Source organism: Bacillus rossius, chromosome 6 (assembly GCF_032445375.1).
Source record: "Bacillus rossius redtenbacheri isolate Brsri chromosome 6, Brsri_v3, whole genome shotgun sequence".
NCBI lineage: Eukaryota > Metazoa > Arthropoda > Insecta > Phasmatodea > Bacillidae > Bacillus > Bacillus rossius.
Genome location: NC_086334.1, coordinates 21,812,095 through 21,835,230, shown reverse-complemented (window position 1 = coordinate 21,835,230; position 23,136 = coordinate 21,812,095). Strand labels below are relative to the sequence as shown.

Genomic DNA, 23,136 nt, shown 5'->3' with positions numbered 1-23,136 from the left:
GCCAGCCCAGGTTTAAAATTTCTAATACGGTTTGAGGTAGTTGGTTAATTCACCGCCGCAATCGCCACCATCTCTAGGGCATCGACTTGTGGTAGTCCCTAGCGGACAAGTGTCGAACTCTTCAAACACCCCTTCCCCCTCCCGTTGAACGACCTTGAGCTGCAGTGAATGATGGGTGGGGTGGTGCGGGGGAATGACAGCGGGCGACAGTTCTGCGCTCTTAACGTTTAAATAACAACCTAAGACGATACAGGGCGTTACGGCAGCGCCCTGAAGCGGTGAAGTTCCCAAGCTGCTCCATCATACGCTCCTGAAAAACGTAGAGTAAATCCTATCCACTCGCGACTTCTATACAGTATATATATTCAAAGGGGTAAACAGAGAATCATTGTGTGTAATATCCCTATGACCACCACAAGGTCCTGGCGGCTAGTGCAGCTGGTGCACGAGGTGATAGCGTGCGTGCGTGCGTGCGACAGTGCCGCCCAAGATCCTGCCCATCCCGGCCATGACGATGCTGCGCGAGGGCATGCGCGCCGCCATCTCGTGCCAGATCCTGGAGGGCGACCTGCCCGTGTCGTTCCGCTGGGAGCGAGACGGCGAGCCGCTGCCGCTGGCCGGCGTCAGCGCCTCGGCGCGGCGCCTGGACGAGTACTCCTCGCTGCTGGTCATAGAGCGCATCTCCGCCGCGCACACGGCCAACTACACGTGCGTGGCGCACAACGTGGCGGGCGCCGAGCGCTTCACCGTGCCGCTCACCGTCAACGGTCAGTCCCGCCGCGTCACTTCCTCCTCCCTCTCTCTTTCTCCACCCCCCCCCCCCCCGTTTTATTTTTGCGCAGGAAAAATGAATTCAAATATTAAAAGTGGTCGGTTAGGTTAGCTACATTAAAACAATTTAAAACACTATGGACAGTTAGTTAGGTTAGTATAGCTACATTAAAATAAACAGAGAAATATAAATATATATAAATAAACCCGAGGTTGGTCGAAGTTGAATATTCGGGCGTGTTCGGGCAGGGACAGAGCTTGATGTAAATCTTAGGCTTCCCCAACGCGGCATCTAGCGGCGCGGAGTGAGAACAGCTCCGCCATGTTGTCGTGCTACGATGTTCTGTTGTTTGCTCGTGGGAGTGGGGGAAGCCTACAACTCACGTAGTTTCGGTTCCCTACCACGTTCGTGCAACTTCGGATTTCTCTCGAAAATTGAAATTTAAAAAAAAATCGAAGGGTTAGGTTAGGTTATGTTAGGTCGGTCACAACATGTTTGTTTTCATTGATTTAGCGGCTGAAGTGGCGTTAATACCAATAACGCAAAACTTCGGAAATCTTCGGAAATTCTTGCAGGGAACCGAAACTACGTGAGTTGTAGGCCTCCCCCCACTCCCACGAGCAAACAACAGAACATCGTAGCACGACAACATGGCGGAGCTGTTCTCACTCCGCGCCGCTAGATGCCGCGTTGGGGAAGCCTAAGATGTACATCAAGCTCTGTCCCTGCCCGAACACGCCCGAATATTCACCTTCGGCCAACCTCGGGTTTATTTATATACATTTATATTTCTCTGTTTATTTTAATGTAGCTATACTAACCTAACTAACCGTCCATAGTGTTTTAAAGTGTTTTAATGTAGCTAACCTAACCGACCACTTTTAATATTTGAATTCATTTTTCCTGCGCAAAAATAAAACAAATCCCGAGGTTGGCCGAAGGTGAATATTTGGGCGTGTTCGGGCAGGGGCATAACTTGATGGACATCTTAGGCTTCTCCTTGATCCTCGAAGTAGTGTATAGAATACTCGGCTGGTAGCGCTGTCAACCCTCTAGCTGTTTCTCAGATTAACTTTAAAGCCTACATATAACGCTTCTGACTGTCATAGTTGCAATCACAAATCACCGCATAGATCGCGCACTAGTAGAAACAAACGTTTCCAAAAATGTGTTGTAGGGAGCAGAACTGCATTCTTATTATGATTAGTAAAAAAAAAATTGTCTTTTTCCTTTATGGCAGTTTTCCTCCTGTTTTGTCGGAGGCGACGGAAAAGTAACTCCTAATAAAAGTAAATTATAAAATTCAACACTGATAACCTCTAAATTTTACTATATCTTTTTTCCCATCATTCTTATCCTATTACCATTCCCAATTTACATTGGCGTAGCTGTGTTCATAAAGTTGGGGGGGACAAATAATGATTTTGATGTCATGTAAACCCATTCCCTTCTTACCGGGGGTCCTCTACCGGAAAATTTTGATTTTAAAAGTGCAAAATAGCGCTTTTTAAGCAGTTTTTGTATCTAACCATTGGATACATCGATATTAAAATTATTATTGTTTCCTTAAGATAAAATTTGATGAGTGAAGAAATTACAAATAAAGTTGGGCAGAATAATATTATAAAATAAAAATATCACGGTCTAGAAAGTTGGGGGGGACAGTCCCCTCCACCCAAAAAGTTCAGGGGGACACGTCCCCCCTGTCCCGCCCCCCGGTTCCTACTCCCCTGCCCAATTAATCGTGCTTTTAACATGTAATTATATAAATAAAATTTCAATATTTATTGATTCTGGAAACTTAATTTGTGAAACAAACATTTAAAGGGTTAAATGTTTCAACATCGTAGTTAATATTTTTCATTTCTTGCACATTATTTTATTTTTGACCCCTGAGACCTAGGTTCGGATTAGAGAAAATTGGGATTTGTCACATAACTGCTTTTCTTATAACGTAAGAGTTTCTCCTTCTGGATCCCGCAGCCCTAAAACTGACGGATAATCTTCATCTTGTTTGTCCAAGCCAGTGATGGTCAACTCCATCAACTCCACGCCTTTTTAACTCTTCGAACTAATCCGAGAATTGACCGATTTTTAAAATTTATTTATGCATTTATTAAGCATCAGCCAACAGAAATAGGCTGGCTCCATACAACTATAAAACAAATGCAAATAACATAAATATATGAAAGAAATGAGATAAAAATTATCAAAAGTGAAGTAAATAAATAACGTTAAAATATGTATTGATTTTGGAAACTTAGTTTGTGAAACAAACATTTAAAGGTTTTAATGTTTCAAATGTGAAGTAAATAAATAAAAATCAAATATTAAGTAAATAAATAAAATTACAATATGTATTGATTCTAGAAATTTATTTTTTTGATTTTCAAGCAATCATACATAACATAGTTAAAAGTAAATACATTCAAAATAAAATAGCAAATAAATATATTTCTCCCAAAAAATAAACAGTAAGGAATTCTCTACTAAATTCACATTCAAAATACATATACTCTAATGTATGATCTTTGGAAATTAATAATTTATATAGTGAATTACAATAATTTTATTAATAATAATTTTAATATGAATGAATATTAATTTTTATACAAGGCTTTTTAATGCATTTTTCAGTATAACAACTAATGATTACAACATGTGGCATGTGGTGAAGAAACGACAAAATAATCTTAAAAACTTAAATAGTATTTACAAAAAAAATTAAAAATGTAAAACATAAGATTTATTACGAAAAAATATATATAGGCTAGATTCCAAGAATATAAATAATATTATTCAGTATTTCTGTGAGAATATCATGGTTTCAGAACAGTGTCTCCTGAAAACTTATTATTAGAGGCATGTCCTTTTCGCGAAAAGATTTCCGGACCAGTTGTATTTCAAAACTTTGTAGCATTGTCTGTGTTTCGTGGTTGGCATGGTTTCTTTCAGGTGCATGAGTACTGTCAGCTCACCAATCTTGGCCATCCAGTGCGGAAGCAAACGCGTCCTGAATGGCCCAGCCAAACATGACAGTGGCCTCTCTTGCAGACTGCCGCTAATTGCAAGGAAACATTTGCTGGCGCGAGCATACCTTTTTTTGTTGTCTAATGAGCGATCAGATTATTTTGAGAAAAATACATGCCCCTATCTATTATTTAATCTTTAGTTACGGGAACTGTTAAAAAAAGCTCATTCAAAAAATGTGTCTCAGTTTTATCAGGTTTCTGTTATATATAGAGTGAGTCTCAATTCGACCAACAAACTACGGCTGCAGGTTCCTCGTGAGAAAGTAAGTCAGGATTAGTAACACGTATCAAAAATGAGGAAAATAAAGGTGTTACTCCCAAGTACTTCAATTTCGCTACAGCCATAAATATCGTGGTGGTTGTAGAGCATTATTTAATTAAATTAAAAATCCAGACACTCAGTGTTCTATTTTGAATACTTCTATCTATTATTAAAAATTAAAAATTATTTCAGTCCCAACTTGAAAGACGTATTCCAACTTTGGGAACCTCTTTGGACCATAATTCTTGCATATGTTTTCAATTTTTTTTTTTGTGATGAATCTGCAGCCGAAGTTAAGGCGGAATCACAATAGCCCGTCGCCTCCGTCGGTCACGTGACCTGCAGCCAATCGGAGGGCCCAAAATGTTTCATCCGTCAACCCCTTCAAAAATTTGGCAATATTATACTTTTGACGGATGTACGGATGGATTATATGCATGGTTTTAACTGCGGCAATCAAATGTTAACCGGAATATGGATACAAAAACACGCCATAAATAGTAAACAAAATCTAAATAAATACTGATTGTTGGTAGCACTTACTTGGGAAAATATTTTGACGGACAGATGAAGTAAATGGCTTGGCTGACGGATGAAGAAGTGGCGGACGGACGGAGGCGACGGAGTGTTTGGCTGGTGGAATCCAGACTCACGCTGTATAGTTCTACTGAAGCATGGTGTGCGGGGCTGAGGCGGAGTGTCGTGCCGCAGTGCCGCCGAGGTGGACGCTGCAGCCCGCAGACGCCAGCGTCGCGGCGGGCCAGGAGGTGATGCTCAACTGCCAGGCGGACGGCTACCCTGTGCCCATCATCATGTGGCGGAAAGCAGTTGGTACAATATCGTCGCGGGCCCTTTCCACGTTCTCTGTGTGTGGCCCCCCGCCTCTTGGCTTCCTCCCGATCGCGTCCCAATCGAGTATCTCTCTGTACGGTGCCCGTCAAACGTCTCGTGGGTCTGTACAGTGCCTGTCAAACGTCTTGTGGGTCTATATAGTGCCGGTCAAATATCTTTTGAGTCCATATAGTGCCGGTAAAACGTCGTGTGGGTCTGTATAGTGCCGGTCAAAAGTCTTGTGGGTCTATATAGTGCCGCTCAAAAGTCTTGTGGCTCTGTACAGTGCCTGTCAAACGTCTTGTGGGTCTATATAGTGCCGCTCAAAAGTCTTGTGGCTCTGTACAGTGCCTGTCAAACGTCTTGTGGGTCTATATAGTGCCGGTCAAATATCTTTTGAGTCCATATAGTACCTGTTAAACGTCTTGTGCTCTGTATAGTGCCTGTCAAACGTCTTGTGGGTCTATATAGTGCCGGTCAAATATATTTTGAGTCCATATAGTGCCGGTAAAACGTCGTGTGGGTCTGTATAGTGCCGGTCAAAAGTCTTGTGGCTTTGTATAGTGCCTGTCAAACGTCTTGTGGCTCAGTATAGTGCCTGTCAAATATATTTTCATTAATGTAGTTACGTCTTGCGTATATCGTTTTTGGCAGCTATAATTAGCATTAGCTAGCTAAATGTTAACATTTTTTAAATAAATAAATATGAATTCTAGCAATAAATTGTAACCTGATAATAGTAACATTTTTACACACTATTACAAACACTTAAGTCTACTTAAGTGTATACCTTTGATACGTAAGTTGATGTCAGTACATGTGCATGTATTTGTTGAAATTTTGTTTTAAACCTGTAAAATATAAAGTTTTTCGTTACAATTGTTAATCATAATAAGTTATAAAGCGAAAAAGTGTTCTATCACATACAACCTAGAGAACGCTGTTCAAAATTGTGACGTTTCTTTACCTGGAAGTACGTGTGAAGTAAAACAGGTTTGTTAACGTGCGTACTTCATACTTCACTTTCAATTTGTACAGCCCTCGTGATGTCACTTCCTAGGACAAGTACGTATAAAGTATTGGTAACGTCGTAACGTACAAATCCAGAAGAATGGGAAAGGATCTTAATGCTCCGTCTCACACGCCATGTTCATTTGTTTTTGTTTTTTTTACGTGAAACATCTTTAAAATCACACCGAAAAGTACGGGTACCAGAAAAGAAATTACCTGTGCCAAGGGACATATCGAATGAAGATAGCACCCACGCATTGTTTTAGTATGCAGTCAATGTCTCGTTTTCATTTCAATCCACTGCACTAAGAGCGACTCGCTGACCCGGACGTTTCACGTTGACCGCCGTGTGTTGTACGTGAATATATGTACGTAATAGGTAATATTTTCTATACAAAATATAAAATACGCAATTTTATGTATGTTATAATCATGTTTGAACACTAGGATTCGCGTATAGGCCGACATTATATATGTTTGTTTATTTTTTAACAGCATATATATTCACTGTAATTATTTTCCACTAATTTTTTATATATGCAATCGATATAATGACGAGAGCTGACGATTGAAACCTAAACGAACGTCGTAGTTTCTCCGAGTCAAAAGTTATACTAAATGGGAATCTCGAAATGCAGCAAAATGACTCAAATGGCGGCTCTTCCCCCTCCACCGCGCGATGCTTTACAGTCCTCACTTAGCGTAACGAATTATTTGATCCTTTAGCTATCCAGTGGTGTAATTAAATTTTGGATGAAGATGATAGATATGTAGTTGCAACACCAAACTGTATCACCCGATTTTGTTATCATTCGTTTTTTGGATTGCCTCCCATTTTGGAAGCAATTTTAAAGAAGTATTCACGTCAAAATATTTATGTTGGTTTAACACGATACCTCCCTTGCATTTATTGTTCTATCTTAAATATTTCCAACAGGTATTCATAAAGATAAATATAATGGGTGTAAAATGTTGCGCACGTGATAATAAATTACGAAAACTTGCGCGAAATTTAAACACCAGTTATATTACACTTTGTGAATATATATTGAAACTATCTGTGACAGAGCAAAACATTCAAGGATGGCGGCATCGTGTTAAATTTACAAAATATATATATTTTTTTTAATTATATTCATGAACAAAAATTACAAAAATAAACAACATGGCATGTTCGACGGAGCCTTAAAAAGTAGTTTCCTAAATTTTATTTCTTCTAAGTTTTCGTGTTTTTGCGCCTGAATTTAAACGATTTTGTAATATACCCATATTTTATTGTTTTTAAAAGGCTTCATCTACTAAAAAATTCCTTATTCAAAGGTTTTAATTAACTTAATGCCAATTTTTATATCAGTCCTAGCATATACTGAATGCATGAAATCATGAGGTATACAGCATTCGATTAAAAGCCTTCCTCTTAAAGCACTTTATTTTGAATATTTATAAATCAATAAAATTTTGTTTTCTCCAAAACCTTGAAAAACTAAGGATTTTCTGATTTTGGGAAAACATATTTTTTAATGATATGCTAAAGATAAATTTTTTGCTGACGAAGGCTACAAACTAACAGTTAATCAAAAATTGTATACGTCATAATTTCATTATTTCAGCACATGCTGGGACGAGCATAACAAATTTCCATTAAGTTAATTAAAAATATATATTTTTAAGAACTTGTTTATTATAAATAGTCTGCTAAAAAAACAATAAAATCATGCGCAATAACACGAACTATAATCAAAATAACTTGGGATACTACTCTCTTGGGCCCCCTCACGCGATCAGTCCGAGCTGACGATTCGGACTTACCAGTCGGGTCTGCAAGGATGGTTGACTGATCAATAGGGAACTGGTGGACTGACGAACTTATGTCTTCCCATCAAATCGGACACTGGGCTCTGGAGCACTCAGTCCGAACTGCCGTGTGTGGGAGCAGCGGTTCGGCAGTCCAAACAGCCAGTCCATCAGCTGAGAGTCGCGGCAGACAACCCTCATTTTTCCAGCCCCTACTCAGTCGCACCTGTGTTTTCGTACCATGTGCGTCTCTGCCTGAGGACGGGAGCAGATAGCAGTTCCCGAAACGTAGCTTGTTTCTGTTTAGGTAAAACTATTGTATTTGTTTCGTCTTTTCGTTTTGTCGTGTTTTTGTTTTGTTTCAACCGTTGTGCTGAATTTTTTGGGTTCAATAGTTCTGTGTCGTCATCATTTGTGGGTTTTTTTTTTCGTTCTCTTAGTACATTTTGTTTTTTCTTTGTTTTGTTGATCATATTCCTGTTACGGAATATTTTGTGGTGTTTATATCCTTGTTGACAACAGCAATTTTTTGCTTAATTTTGTGTTTTTTTTTTTGTCTTTTCTGGGTTTTATTTATTTATTTATTCTTTTTTTTTTAGTTTTTCTTCAACAGAAAAAGTTCTGAGCAATGGCGTATGTCCAAAAACTTACATCAAGTCATGCACTCCCATTGCACAAATCTTTCAAAGATAATAGACATTTTCAAAGTTCTGCTGTAACTGCAACATCCAAAGTTTCTTCCATAGTCCACGATGAAACGATACCATCCGACAGCAACGGCAAGGGGATGGCTTCAGTTCATGCCCGGACTGTCAGTTCGGGCTGGTCGTGCGTGTGTGTGGGAGGGAGGGGGGGGGGGAGAGTGGTGAGCGCTGCCGACGGCCGCGAGCCGGTGGTGTCCGCTGCGCGCAGGGTCGCACCCCGGGGACTACAAGGAGTTCCTGTACGAGCCCAGCGTCAACTTCTACCGCAACGGCTCACTGGAGTTCCTGCACGTCAGCAAGGAGAGCGAGGGCTACTACCTGTGCGAGGCCAAGAACGAGGTGGGCACCGGAGTCAGCAAGGTCATCTTCCTCAAGGTCAACGGTGGGTCTTCAGCCTTTGTTGCTCCATCTGACGGCTGCTGCGGTGTTTCCGAACACTTGGGCAAATGCAACCATGGCCCGTTCCACAATGGCTCGGAAACGTAGACGGATCTCCGGAACTTCACACTATCGCGGCTGCTGCTTCCACAAGGCAAAAAAACGTAACAAGTGGGAACCAGTGAGGTTGCATTTCAAGGTTACGATAAATTAATTTGATTTAAAGATATTATTTTTCGAGATCATAGAGTGGGTAGAATTTTCATAAATGTAAAAAAAAAAATCCCACAAAAAATTACTACAATACTTGTACTTGAAACATGGCTACCGCCGCAGCCAAGTACTCGGCTTCTATTGGTCGCACGGAGCGACGTAAACGGAAGAGCTCAGCGCTGCCGAGCGTTCGTGTCCGTCTGCGTGCCATTGTAGAACCTCTGTTCCGGGAGATCCGTCTCCGTTTACGTGTCATTGTAGAACGGACGTAAGGGATGTGTGGTTTACGAATACTTTTACTCCTAGCATTACTTTTTAACAGTCGGTTGGACTGATGTTCACGCAACCGTTTTGAGTCTTGTTATCTACGGAGATTCAGCCGAACGTAAATAACGGGCATTGCTAAACACAATTACAAAAATTTTAATGTAGCATCGATGTTATAATTGATTAGCGATGAAAATAATTTTTTTTATTAATCCGAAAATATTAAAAAGAATTATAATGAACTTTTAATATCTCTATAAGTTTAATTTCACCAAATGTAATACTTAGTATACTTTTATTAAACATTTTCTTTGTCTCTATTTGAGTTATGAATTAAACTATGTTGTCAACAAATCTTATGCCAAAAGTCTGAAGCAATATTATGTACAAAAAAAAACACACACCAAGCCGAAGCTAATAGTCATTAGTGGATGCGAGTGTCGCATCCACAGAAATCTCGAGTATAGTGGACGCATGTAGGAATTCACCGGAATTCCTTGTGAGAATTCGGAAGCAGCCTATACTGTCTTGAAATGCATGAGTTAGTTTTCAAAGAGGTATATGTAAAAGGATGTTACTAGTTACCTCAAATGCATGTTTAAAGTGTAACGGGATTCCAGCCATGGCTCGAGTCGACGTGACGTTGTAAGAATTTAAATAAATGAGATAATAAAGTATTTTAATGGAGAGTAAATGGCTAGTTTTTCTGCGCATTTGGCTGTCGTTCACTAGAAAAAAAATTGTTGTATGAATTTCCTCTCTGTGTGCGTGGATGTCTCATGCTTGAACTGCACTTCTGAAACTTTTTTTATACAGTTTCAGAATCAACAATTTGACAAAATGCAGTAATTTTGCGCTCATTTTCCTAAAACCCGTTTAATATAATCTTCATTTCAATCATACATTTATTTTTTATCTTTTAACTCTTTTTTTCGTTTGAAATTTATTGTTCAATCAAGTAAAAATTATACTTTCGGTAATATGTTGCAGCCATTTTTTTATTCGGTAATAGAATCTTCAAAACCATTAATTTTAAAACTTTCAGATGTCAAAATGTTTTAATACAACACTGCATGTGTTTAGATAAATGTAGAGTATCTAGTATAAAGTGCTAGAAATGTATAATTCATTGTTTGAAAATTATTACATTGAATTGCATGATTGTTCCTGAATTTTCAGTATAACCTAATTAGTGATGGCTTAAATCCAGCCTGATTTAAAATAATTTCATGGACACATGTCATTGCTTTTTTTTTCAACAGGTTGTCATAATAAAACCTCTGGAATTGACTACAAAATTGAATACATTTACGTCGTCCCCAATGCGGTCGCTTAGGCCGCTGTTACCCATTGCCGTCCCTCCGGGTCTGTGCCACCCCGCGTTGATTGGTACGAACATGTGAAGTGCAGCGGAAAGAACGTCCCCGCGGCCGATTTAGCGACAGCCGCCCGCGCGACCATCACGTGACACTGTTGTGCGCATCCGCCATGCATAAATGCGCCGGTTACATGTTTATTTATTGGATGTATTTGTAAAAAGGTTTTGTAGTGTCAGAATGTTTTATTTATTATATTTTTTTTTTAGTTAGGTCATTAGTTATTCACCGTGCGCTTTCACTCACGCAATTGGCCCGGACCGTCTCTTGTTTCCCGCGCACGCGGCGCGCCTGAAGCTCAGTCGTCGCTCATTCGGCGCAGAGGCCGGCGTTGTGCAGTAGTCTATGTCTTGTAGCCCCGCGCCCGGCCTCCACTCGGCTGGGCCTATCACGACCCTCGCGCGCCGGGACGGAGCGGGTCTTGTAGCCCAAGGCCCACGTAACACGGCGCCCTCCTCCGCCCCTGAGTACCTGCCGCAGGTGTGTGGACCTCGCCCGCTCAGGGCTGCTCCTGCCAACTACTTCACTCGCCAGTTATTAAACTATCTGATATTGCCAGGCGGGGCATGCAGTGATACTGCGGGACCCTCTGCCCGAGCTTACGGTTCGAAACAGAGAACCCGGAGATCACAACGACGATGCAGCGAAACTTGACCGCAGTGCTGCGGTGCTGGCCAGAAGGTGCGCGGTGCCGAGGGCGGGATGTGCAGCGCAGGTGGTTGTGCGCAGCGCCGGCGCACTTCCCGCAGAAGACGAAGCAGATGCAGGTGCAGAAGGGAGAGCAGGCGCACCTGCAGTGCACGGCGCTCGGCGACACGCCCATCGAGATCATGTGGAAGAGCGGCGGCAAGCGCATCTCCGAGGACATGGACCCGCGGTATGGGTCTCTACTCTTCATCTGTTTCTCTCTTTTTTCCCGTTTACTTTTTCTCAGGGGCGTACCCAGGAGGGGGTTTTAGGGGTTCAAACACCCCCCCCCCCCCCCTTTGCACCAAATCTTTAATTAATTTCTTATTCATCACTCAAACAAATTTCATATTAAAATTAATAAAAATTTTACCATTACAATATTTAAATTTAAGTACCGAAAACTGCTAAAATAGCACTATTTTACACCTTAAAATCCAAATTTTCCTGGGGGAGGACCACCGGACCCCCTGCTTTAATACGGGGGTGGGGGGGGGGGGGCATGCTTCTTAACACCCCCCATACACAAATCCTGGCTATGCCACTGCTTTTTCTCTTTCCCTTTTTTCTCTATTTCTCCTTCTCTTGTTCTCTTTCTCGCTTTCATTATCCCTTTTCTCTATTTCTCTTTACATTCTCTCTCTCTCTCTCTCTTTGCCGTCACATGTGCTCAGGGCCGTGGAGAAAATCCAAGGTCCCTGAATGTATATGGATACGTGAAGGGTGGGGTAAGGAAGGAGTACCATGATAAAGCCTGTCAGCTAACGAAAGCTTCCGTAATGTTTCCCTCTTGCAGGAATAAAGAAACGTTGGGATGAGAGTGATCTGACCACTTAACCAATGTGTCCCCCCTTCTCCTTTTCACCCTCCACAACCCGGCATTTGTGTGTATGTACAGTAGGCGCAACATGTGCACAGCCTTCTCTCCCTCTTCCCTCCCCCCTTCCCCAGATTCCCTCCTAGAATCATTAAAAAGCAAATGTAACTGTGAAACTGCAATTATAAAAGAGATAATAACACCAACACTATGTTTTAAGGAAAACTTTTTGAATATTATAAAGTTTTCTTTTTATTGCATATATGTATATGGGTCTACGCCACCTAGTGAGATGACATATTGGTTTTCCCTTCCCCGGGCCCCTTCTGTGCTCAAAACTTTGGGCCCAGAATCCTAAAAGATATTGGGCCCTTTCGTTTTAAGAACAAGTGTGTAAGCTTTTAGTTTAACAATACGTATTTTTAACTATCCAATGCACGGTATGCATTGCAATGCCTCAGTCAAATTTTTTTTTTTTTTTGTAATTTGTTTAAAGTAGGTACACTTATACAAAGCATCTCTCTAACTCTTTCTAAACTCTCTATCTCTCTATGTATAACTCTATATCTTTATATATCTCTATCCAGTAGCGGATCCAGAAGGGGGGGGGGGGGGCTAAGGGGCTCAAGCCCCCTCCAAAAGCATCTGGGTCCACTATTGTTTTAGTGTTTGCCTTGATAAAGCCTAGCCTAAGCTGGGTCAAGCCCCTCCCAAACCAAAATCCTGGATCCGCCACTGTCTCTATCTACAATATAACTTTCTCTATCTCTCTCTCTCTCTCTCTCTCTCTCTCTCTCTCTCTCTCTCTCTCTCTCTATATATATATATATATATATATATATATATAAAACTCTTTCTACATATATCTATAGGTCATTTTATAGCAATGAAAATATTAAAAATCTACTTATATTTATTTTTATCTATCTTTTTAGATGTCACAAGTGGCATAGGTTTATAAAAACAAGCACGTTTTCGAATGAAACGTTGTGTCAAAATTCCAAAGCAGTTGGTGAAGAACTTTCTGGAGATTTGAGATACGCATTGAATGAACGAACATCTGAATGTTTACTCGTGTATAGATGGTTGCTCGGGCGGTGCTGGGTCGCAGGTACAGCATCAGGGAGCAGCTACTAGACGACGGCATGGTGTCGGAGCTGGGGATCCTGCACACGTACCGCCACGACACGGGCGTGCTGTCCTGCCACGCCAGCAACGCCTACGGCCAGGACGAGATGACGATACAGCTCATCGTGCAAGGCGAGACCCTCCTCCTGGCCCAGGGCCCCCACATGGCCGGTGCTACCGTTGCTACGGCAACGGGGCCCACGGGTCTAGGGGGCCTGCGAAGGAAAGAAAAAAAAAACTTAAAACAAAAAATAAAGTAGACAATTTTAAATAAATAATAGAAAACAATTAAACAGTAAGGCCTAAATTTAGTTACCGATGAAATATTACACCAGAGTAATATTATTCGGAATATGCTGTGCGTGCAGAACGTGTCTGTATCTACAACCGTGAGTAACAAAACCACCACCAATTGACGTGACACCATTCTGACAGTGCAGAACACTTGCACTCATTTATTTGCCATTATTCAAAATAAATTTACGTTGACAATCGAAACACTGACTTAAAACTAGTTTTAAACTGTGTTTTAAAAATAATTGTGAAAAGGTTAAAAAAAAAAAAAAAGTATAACTTAAACAATGTACATAAAGGAAAAAAAATTTTTTTTATCTCTGTTAGAAAAAAAGGGGGGGGGGGCATCATGACATCTAGCAACGGGACCCACAGAATGATGCTTCTGGCAGTGGGCCAGTTTTGATTTAACACAATTTCTTTAACACACGCCATTGCAGTTTTACACTGTTTTGTCACGGAAAAAAAAATTTAAGAACGCAAATTAATAGATTAAAAATTAAAAACATGAAACCACAGAGTACAAGGCTAAATCAGCTATGTCAAACAGATAAACCCAACTATGTACCTAAACAGACGTTATGGACAACACAACGACGGCAGCACAGACGAACACATTGGGCTAACAACTGTTGTCGGGCCACTCGTTGTGGCGACACTTGTTGTAAGCGGGGGGTCGATCGGTCGGCTTTAAGGTGGAAGGTTAGTGGGCGCCACCACGTGGTGCGGCACGTGGACCCTGTGAGACTCCTAACTCAGGGCGTGACGTCGCCCATGTGAGACGTGATATCCCCCCTTGAAAACATCTAGCACTAATTCCTGCCCGCTCTCAGCGTCGGGCACGCTTTTCCCTACGAAGTGGGCTCTCAGGCGTTCCACACGCCGTCACACTCCACGTGGTCACACAGATTGAAAATAAAAGAAAAATACGTTAAATTTGCACGCCTGATTTATTCCGCTAATTCAGCTCACACACGTACACGGTTGAAACTGTACAAAACGTCCGCGGCACGAATCGGTTTATAGGTGATGCGCCACCACGTGGTCACATATTAAATTACGTAATACGAGGAAAAAGACCGAGACTGGTCGTAAACTAATTAATGAAGCAGTCCCCCGACCGAGAGTAGCTCCGAGGACTAAAAGAAAGTGATTGAGACGAAATTAAAGTTAACAGAATTACTTGGCAGAGAAAACAAGCGGTGAGGTCCCCGGAGTGCTGAAGCGTCTGCTCTCGGTCGCGGATGGCGGAAGACTGGGGCTGAGGTCATGGCTCGCTCGACTAACATGGCGTCCTCCCGCCGAAACAATTGCAGTTAAAAGATATTTTCGAATTCGTGCCACGGGAAACTAAATTAACATGACAAGAATGAATTAAAAATTATGTAACAATTTTTGAATAAAGAGAAAAGATTGTACAAATTATAATTATTAAGATTTAATTTAATTATTGTCTGGCTTCGGGTTTCCTCGGGAATGTCCGGAAACGCTATGATATTTTAATACATTAGTTAAAAAATAAAAGTACATAAAACCCTCCCGGCGGATCTGCCGTCACGTTGCACTTAGGGAATATAAAAACAAACAACACAATTATATATACATATGTTTTTAGGAGTGCGGCGCACTGGCTCGACAGCGCCCTCTTGCCGGGCGAGCACACACGCACGCACACGTACGCACGGGTAGGCGGGAGGTTTGAATGGAGGGTGGGTGGTGTTTTGGCGGTGACATATCAGACTTAAAAGGGGCCGCAGGCCCGGACGATGTCACAACGACGAGACAGTTTCAATAACAACAGTAAATGCAGGCAAACAGACTGATGACAAACAGTACCTGATGACGGGAACAGATGCCAGTTCCCAAAACGTCGCAACTGTTTTGTCATTGGAAACCTACTGTGTTCGTCGGTGTTACATTATATATGTCCAATGGTTGTACCTAAAACCTTCTTTAACACTGCACCACTCATTTTTTCACTGAATTGTTAGGCGTGCTTGCTGAGGTTAACATTAAATACACTTCATTAGCAACAAGCCAAACAAAGCACAAAACATATGAACATTGCTATTTTTTCTTGCATATTATAAAAGGAAATTTATGTCGTTAGAAATATTTGTTCAATAATATTATAATACATATTCTCAAATATCTTTTAAGTATTGCTTATGTCGTGTGTCAGCATGAACTAGCATTAGTTCGTGATCAGTTGTCTTCTTGTACTAATGGCTCAATTTGGAATTTTCAGAAGTACCAGAAATGCCTAAAAACATCAGAGTTAATGATCAACAAAGCCGGTCATTGACCTTATCTTGGACGCAGCCCTACGCCGGCAACAGTCCAATAACCAGTTACATCATCCAGTACAAGTTAGTAGGAGGTAGGTATCACGTATTTTATTTACGTTCTTGGATACCATTCTTCTGCTGACTGACTTGTGTGATATTATGAAGTTAGTAGATCAGCTTTCACGTGCACTTTATAAATGTATAATGTTTCAAAACCTCATATTGTTTTTTTTTTTTTTTTTTTTTTTGACGTGACAACGTCTAATAAATCGATGAACACCGGCTGCACGCACGAAACAGTGTCCCGTTACGCACATTGTCCCGTTACACTGTGTCTCTTTACGCTCATTGTACGCTTGCGCCGGATCTATCTCTCTTCCACTCGATTGGAACAACCATCGATTTGACTTTTTCGAGGCACATAAAACTTGAAACACTCCCATTCGTTTCCTACTTTTCCTATCATCGTCCTATCCTTAACAGAATAACACAGATTGGAAGAAGTTAAATAGCAAACATGTATAAAAGTTACTGTTAAAATAATCTCTTCGTCAAAGTAATAAACATATTTGAATTAATGAGTGCAAATAAAAGTGAATTTATCAATTAAATTGTAGATTTCATTTAACTCCTTCTTTGTATCCATACAAAATAGTGATAATTCAATAAAAAATGATTCAATTTTATTCATAAAAGTATGCAATCATTTCATCAATGTTTTGTTATGACGTTGTCACGTTAAACTATCGTCCGTAAACAGACTTTACAGACGACCAATTTTTTTTTTACCTTTTACATTTTCTCTGTTTTTTGAATTTTGTCGGGTAAAATGCTGAGACAGACGGATAGATTGCGTGGTGAGGACAGGAGTGTGGCAGACATGTGGCAGGCGCAGCCCTCGAAGCTGACCGTGCCGGGCGCACAGACCACCGCCACGGTGCAGAACCTCAGCCCCGCCAGCTCCTACCACCTGCGCATCATGGCCGAGAACCGGCTGGGCCTGAGCGAGCCCAGCGAGGCCCTCCAGGTCACCACCCAGGAGGAAGGTAGCTCTCCCCCGGGGGTGGGCCAAGGCTCCTCGGTTAAACACACGTATACAGTCACTTCATGACACAGTAGCAGCCAGTGGCGGATTTACAAAATTTCAAGGTATAGGCTGTAAAGTTTTTGCCGCCCTTGCCTCTACAATTTTCATGTCCTAGATTATTTTTACAATCCAACAATTTCGTTGAAATTGCACGTGAAATAATTTTTGGGTATATTTTTGAGCTAATTAAAGCTCAATCATGTACTATTAATAAGGCGGGGTAATGCATGCTACTTAAACAATAATGTACATTTGGTAAACGTGAATAAATAATCTTTATTGCGCTTACAGTTAAAAATAATCAACTCATTCAAGTTATAAAAGTTCGTTACAATACCTTTTTGCGCGATTTTTTGTTGGCAAAATCATCGATGATATCGTCGTAAGTAATCTTGTTCATTATATACAAACTATCCAGTTCGCAGACTCCAACCAGTAGTAGGACTGGCATGTATGGGTTGATAGTGGGTCTATCTGTAAAACATCAAAAAACAGAAAACCGTCATGCAGAAATCTTTTTGATTTCTATGAGCTAGCAAAAAAAAAAAATTGATCTCCAGATTTGCCGCCCCAAAAATCTGCCGCCCTAGGCTCAAGCCTACTCAGCCTGCTGCTAAATCCGCCACTGACAGCAGCACTAAAAAAAATCGAACTTACTTCTAAGGTAAGGTGTTGTCTGGAGCATATAATTTTTGCTATCGCTCCAGCTTTAAAAAGTTGTGAAGGGCGGCAAATCTATGTTTATTTTTATTATATTAGCAGGTAAATTTATGTTTTACTTCATACCTAACTACTCACTAAAATAACCGCAAACCTATCTAAGAAGCAGGTCTTGAGAATGTCCTGCTCCCACTCGGAGTGTAAATTTTGTAGAATTAGTCTGATTCGTTAAAGAAATTGCTAAAAACTTTAGCTACCACATACTCTATTGTACGTTAGTCCCTGACGGCAAGTCTTCCTGGAGACACGTGGTCATTCAGCGGCGGCCCGAGACACTGCGGGGTCCTGTTATTTTGGGGAGGGGCATTGGTGGTTACACAGTTTGTCATAAGAAACAGCGATGACGGACAAAAAGAAGTTTCGTCACATCGCTGGGTCCACCTGTGCGTCTCTACGTTGTCGTCATCCACGTTATCTGTTTAGTGTCATCATTGTGTTTTATCTTTTTGATGCCGATTGTTTTTTTTTCTTCGTTATTTTCTGATCTTGTTGCAACTGTCTAGTCTTTTTAGCCCACTGCGTCCGTTCTTGCTGTAATATTTTTTTCTAAATTAATCCTTCCACGGAATTTTTTTAATTTTCTGACATTAGCTTTGCTGTTTTCTGTGTGCTCACATGATCAAATTTTTTTGTGTCCATTTTTAAGGTTTCTTATGACATAAAGTGTAACCAGCGAAGATGTATATCTAAAAAATAGTGTGTGCGTGGAGACCACGAGCGACAGAAGTGTAACTTCCTTCTTATCAGCTATGGATAAAGATAAATTATTAATATTTTTTATTAAACAAGAGATAATAATGTAAGGATGCAGATATGATCTCAAATTAAAAAACAACTGAGGAGTAGACAAACACAAGCAGCGTTACGAGAATTCCGCAGCATCACTGCTACGTCATTACAACCTCTCCTTCCGGCCGTTACAGACCTGTTCCCCTGCCCCTCCTTGACCGTCTTACCATTCGATCGCTAGTGCATGCGTTAGAGTGGCGTCATCAAAGAAGTTTTACTAAAAAAAAAAAAAAAAAAAAAAAAAAATCAAAGCAGTCATGAGGACTGCTGACAGAAGTGAAAAGTTTTTCGCAATTTTTACGATAAAATATCACAAAACAAATTTGTTTTATCACGTTAGTAAAATAACTCCTAAATTACTATAAAATACGCATTGCATAGTAATTGTAGGTATTAAAAAAATAAATTATTATGTTCTTAATTTTTAGGTTATATATTGCTACAAAGACTCTGTTTTCTTCGTTATTCAAACTATATATCTATATAAGACTATCAATATATTTTATACTCACTTTTTACTGCACAGTAATTGTATACTTAAGATTTAAAAGCGCAATAAGTTATACTAATAGGCACAGATATAGTGTTAATCGTTAACACGTCACGTGACCATGTCGAAAACGACTTACATGAATTTACTCCCTATTCAAACCTTCCCATAGAAGTTTTCATTTCAAAAATTGTGAAAACTGTTATTTTTTCCCCGTGCTTATTCGCGGGGTTGTGTTGTGGTCACCACGTGGTCGTTGCTCCTGGACTGTGCAGTGCCGAGCGGCGCGCCGCAGGACGTGCGCGCCGAGGCCAGGAGCTCGACGGAGCTGTTCGTGGCGTGGGAGCCGCCGCCGCGCGAGACGTGGAATGGCAACCTGCTGGGCTACTACGTGGGCTACCAGGAGCACCGCCGCGCGGCCGGCGCGCCGGGACCCTCGACGACCCCGCCGGCGCCCGGCCTCAACTACAGCTTCCGCGCGGTGGAGGTGGGCGCGCAGTACGGCGGCGAGGTCACCCTGCAGGGGCTCGCCAAGCACGCCACCTACTCCGTGCTGGTGCAGGCGTACAACAGCCGCGGCGCCGGGCCCTCCTCGGAGCCCGTGTCCGCCAGGACCCTGGAGGACGGTACGCGCGCGGCTCAGCTCACGGGAAGCCTACAACTATTGGCGTAGCTGTGTTCATAAAGTTGGGGGGGGACAAATAATGATTTCGATGTCATGTAAACCCATTCCCCTCTTACTAAGACCGGGGGTCCTCCACCGGAAAATTTTGATTTTAAAAGTGCAAAATAGCGCTTTTTAAGCAGTTTTTGTATCCAACCATTGGATACATCGATGTTAAAATTATTATTGTTTCCTTAAGATAAAATTTGAGAGTGAAGAAATTACAAATAAAGTTGGGCAGAATAATATTATAAAATAAAAATATCACTGTCTAGAAAGTTGGGGGGGACAGTCCCCTCCACCCAAAAAGTTCAGGGGGGACACGTCCTCCCTGCACCCCCCCCCCCCCCACGGTTCTTACGCCCTTGCCTATAACCCACGTGGTTTCGGTTCCCTAACCCACGTTCGTGCAACTTCGGATTTCTCTCGAAAATTTGAAAATTAAAAAAAAATCGAAGTGTTTAGGTTGGGTCGGGTCAGGTCAGTCGCAACGTGCTCGTTTTCGTTTGGAAACATTCTGATTTAGCGGCTGAAGTGACGTTGATACCGAAACGCAAAACTTCGGAAATCATTCTTGCAGGGAACCGAAACTACGTGAGTTGTAGGCTTCCCTCCAGCTGATGTTGACCCTCGACATTTTCAACAGGAGTGTGTCGCGTCGCTCGCCGGTGCCTCGACAACTGGCGCACAGTCTTCTCGTCGTGATGAAATTTTGAGCGGTAACCAATAATATCACAGGACGTGAAAATTTAAGATAAAGGTGTAATGCAATACCCTTGAGTGATTTCGAGAGTCTGTACTGGCGGTTTCATGCCTAAAGAATATTCTGAAGAAGAAGAAGAAAAACGTTCCAGCCATTTTTACTTTTATAAAAATGCTGTTAAAAAAAAATACGGAAAATTCAGGAACACACACCACTCTGTTATCTTGAGCAGTTTCAAAATTGTGTGGTTTTTATCTGAAGCTCTGCACACCGGATGTGTGTTCGGTTAATCAAAAACTCAGATATTAGGTGCACATACTCTTGTATTTACAGTAACGTAAAAATGTAGTCTCATAATAAAATCTATAAATGCTGCTGCAGACAGCAAGTTCATTATTCTTTCTGAGAATCTGCATATTGCAGATTGTTAGCAGGTTGCGTGACCCTCTGGCCCACTGGTAGAGCTTCTGTTTGTTGCTGGGTTGTGTTCCCTGGACAAACGTTCTTTAAAAAAAAATCTCTAACACCCATATAAATTTATGCCCAGCAATTTCTTAACATTTTGTAAAGCATATTATTGAATAGAGAACATCATTCATTGTTATAACACTTACTTTGTCACACTTTATCAGTTCAGTTCCTAAGAAATAATTTTGATATGTTCTATTTGAACTAAACTTTTTTTTTCATACAATAAATATTTTTTCACTATAATTATTGCAATAACTTTAATATAAATAAATATAAATTTTAAATTATTATAATAAATTATGATGTTCACGAGAATGTAGCGCACCATGACCCACAAAACCAATTTTTTTTTTTAATTTCATGATTGAGATATAAATTGTCAACTTGAATAAACATGTATGTAGGCAGCGAAGGGGGAGGGAGCGGATGAGGGCTGAGGCAGCCGGCGTGTTGCAGCGCCCAGCCTGCCGCCGGAGAACGTGCAGTGCGCGCCGCTCACGTCGCAGTCCGTGGAGGTGAGCTGGGAGCCGCCGCTCCCCGAGGGCAGGAACGGCGTCGTGCAGGGCTACAAGGTGTCGCGCCAGTCCGCCGACCAGCTGTACGGTAGGCAACTGCGACCTTCCCGTACGACCCTCACCATGGGCGTAGATCCTGAAGAGGCCACGGAGGCCCCTCAACTTGCGCTTGCAAAAAAGCGTGACTTCGAAACGTGGTTGATGAACGTAAATGAAAAAAAAAAACTATGTTTTATGGGAAACTTTCCGTGCCTACTGCACGCATATAGGCCGAAATAAAGGACAGAATACAATATACAAGCACCCTATCCAGGGATGACTTGTGTCTGTTAGAACCCACGTGCAAAAATCTCTGGACGTGCAGGCCTCCCTTGCGTACATGGGCGTCGCAACCGGGGGGGGATGGGGGGGACACGTCCCCCTAATAATAAAAGTCTTCAATTTCGTCCCCTCCAATAATATATTTAGTTTCGTAGTTATATTAAAAATATGATTTCTGTGATACAACCCATATGTTGCGCATGGTGCATTTAGTCCAGACGTGGTAATGTAAGCACTGTGTTTTTACAAATTTGTTCTCTGAAAGTATTTTTTATACAAAATAAATTATATATTGCAACCAACTATAATTAGAATATTTAGGAAAGAAAAAAGCCTAAAAACCACCTTTTTGCACCTTCAAACCCCAAATTTTCCCGGGGGAGGACCCCGGACCTCCCGCTATTTTCCAGGGGATGGATATTCCTCAACAACTAAATAAAATGCAGTCCCCCCCCAAAAAATATATCCTTGCGACGCCCATGCTTGCGTATCCTACAGATTTGTGCCCCTGCTCTTCACCATTACTTAATGCACAACTGTTCAAACCCCACAGTCAAAAAAAAAAAAAAATTCTAAAAGACTTACTGTAAATTTGACCTGCGTGTATCACATAATTTAAAATGTTTTCAGTTAACTCATATTTGCAATTGAGTTGTAATTTCGTTGTACTATCAGGGTAAAATCATGCATTAGAAAAAAATTGCAAAACTTGAGCCCACTCCCTCCTTTTTTTCGATGGCCCTGCCCACACCTGCGTGGCATTCCTCGAAATAAAAATGGTTATGCTTGGGATTACCAGATGAGAAATACAAAACATTGGACATGTACATCTTAGTGACAGCAACAAAGAGGGCACATAATGCACAATTTTTTGATAGTGTTATCCTAAACTTATTATTCAGCTTATATACTATCACTTCTGGAAATATTTAACAGTATACACTGCATTATTTACCGAGTGCTATCTAATTGCGGTGAGTTGCTGCCCGCACTTCTGAAAGTGTTTCGGGTTCCCCTCCCGCATGTACCACTGATGCCCGGTGAGGCGAGACTCGTTAAATTCCAGGGTGGTGGACGCTTAAGATTGAGTATGTTCACGATGGTCTTTCAGTTAATATTGTCTTATTTCACAGATAAATCCGTCTACCTAGCGCAAGATCATGTTCATTTATCATTTCATCTCATGTCATCCCATTTCATTTCATTATCGTAAGTTCTCACATCCCTCGCCCCTCATTCCGTTTCAGAGGTTTCTTTTAAAAACCTGCATGAAATTTACAAAATTGCAAATGTTGTTTATTAAATACCTGGTGACAACATTTTGAGCAAGTATAAAATCCAAGAAATCTATTGTGTTAAATGATTGAAATTAATATGGCATGTGGAACTGAGCCTATTAGTCCCTCAAAACCAGGCATGTAGCATTTTTTTAAAATTTCCTATCTTTTTTAATACTTCAAAAATTTAACTTATGAAGTAAAGTTTTAGCCATGCCATTACTCGATAATCATGACTCAATTAG

General features: G+C 41.1%; 1 protein-coding gene across 1 annotated transcript in view; it reads left to right on the top strand.

Moving 5' to 3' along the window:
• The window catches only part of LOC134533403 (cell adhesion molecule Dscam2), a 104,851-nt gene that overhangs the window by 43,762 nt on the left and 37,953 nt on the right, over positions 1 to 23,136 (top strand). Inside the window, exons 12-20 of the mRNA XM_063370925.1 lie at positions 480 to 767; positions 4,778 to 4,897; positions 8,615 to 8,788; positions 11,370 to 11,517; positions 13,256 to 13,404; positions 15,815 to 15,946; positions 16,733 to 16,900; positions 19,216 to 19,566; positions 21,235 to 21,381. Coding sequence (XP_063226995.1) covers positions 480 to 767; positions 4,778 to 4,897; positions 8,615 to 8,788; positions 11,370 to 11,517; positions 13,256 to 13,404; positions 15,815 to 15,946; positions 16,733 to 16,900; positions 19,216 to 19,566; positions 21,235 to 21,381 — 1,677 coding nt within the window. The remainder of the gene's footprint in view (positions 1 to 479; positions 768 to 4,777; positions 4,898 to 8,614; positions 8,789 to 11,369; positions 11,518 to 13,255; positions 13,405 to 15,814; positions 15,947 to 16,732; positions 16,901 to 19,215; positions 19,567 to 21,234; positions 21,382 to 23,136) is intronic.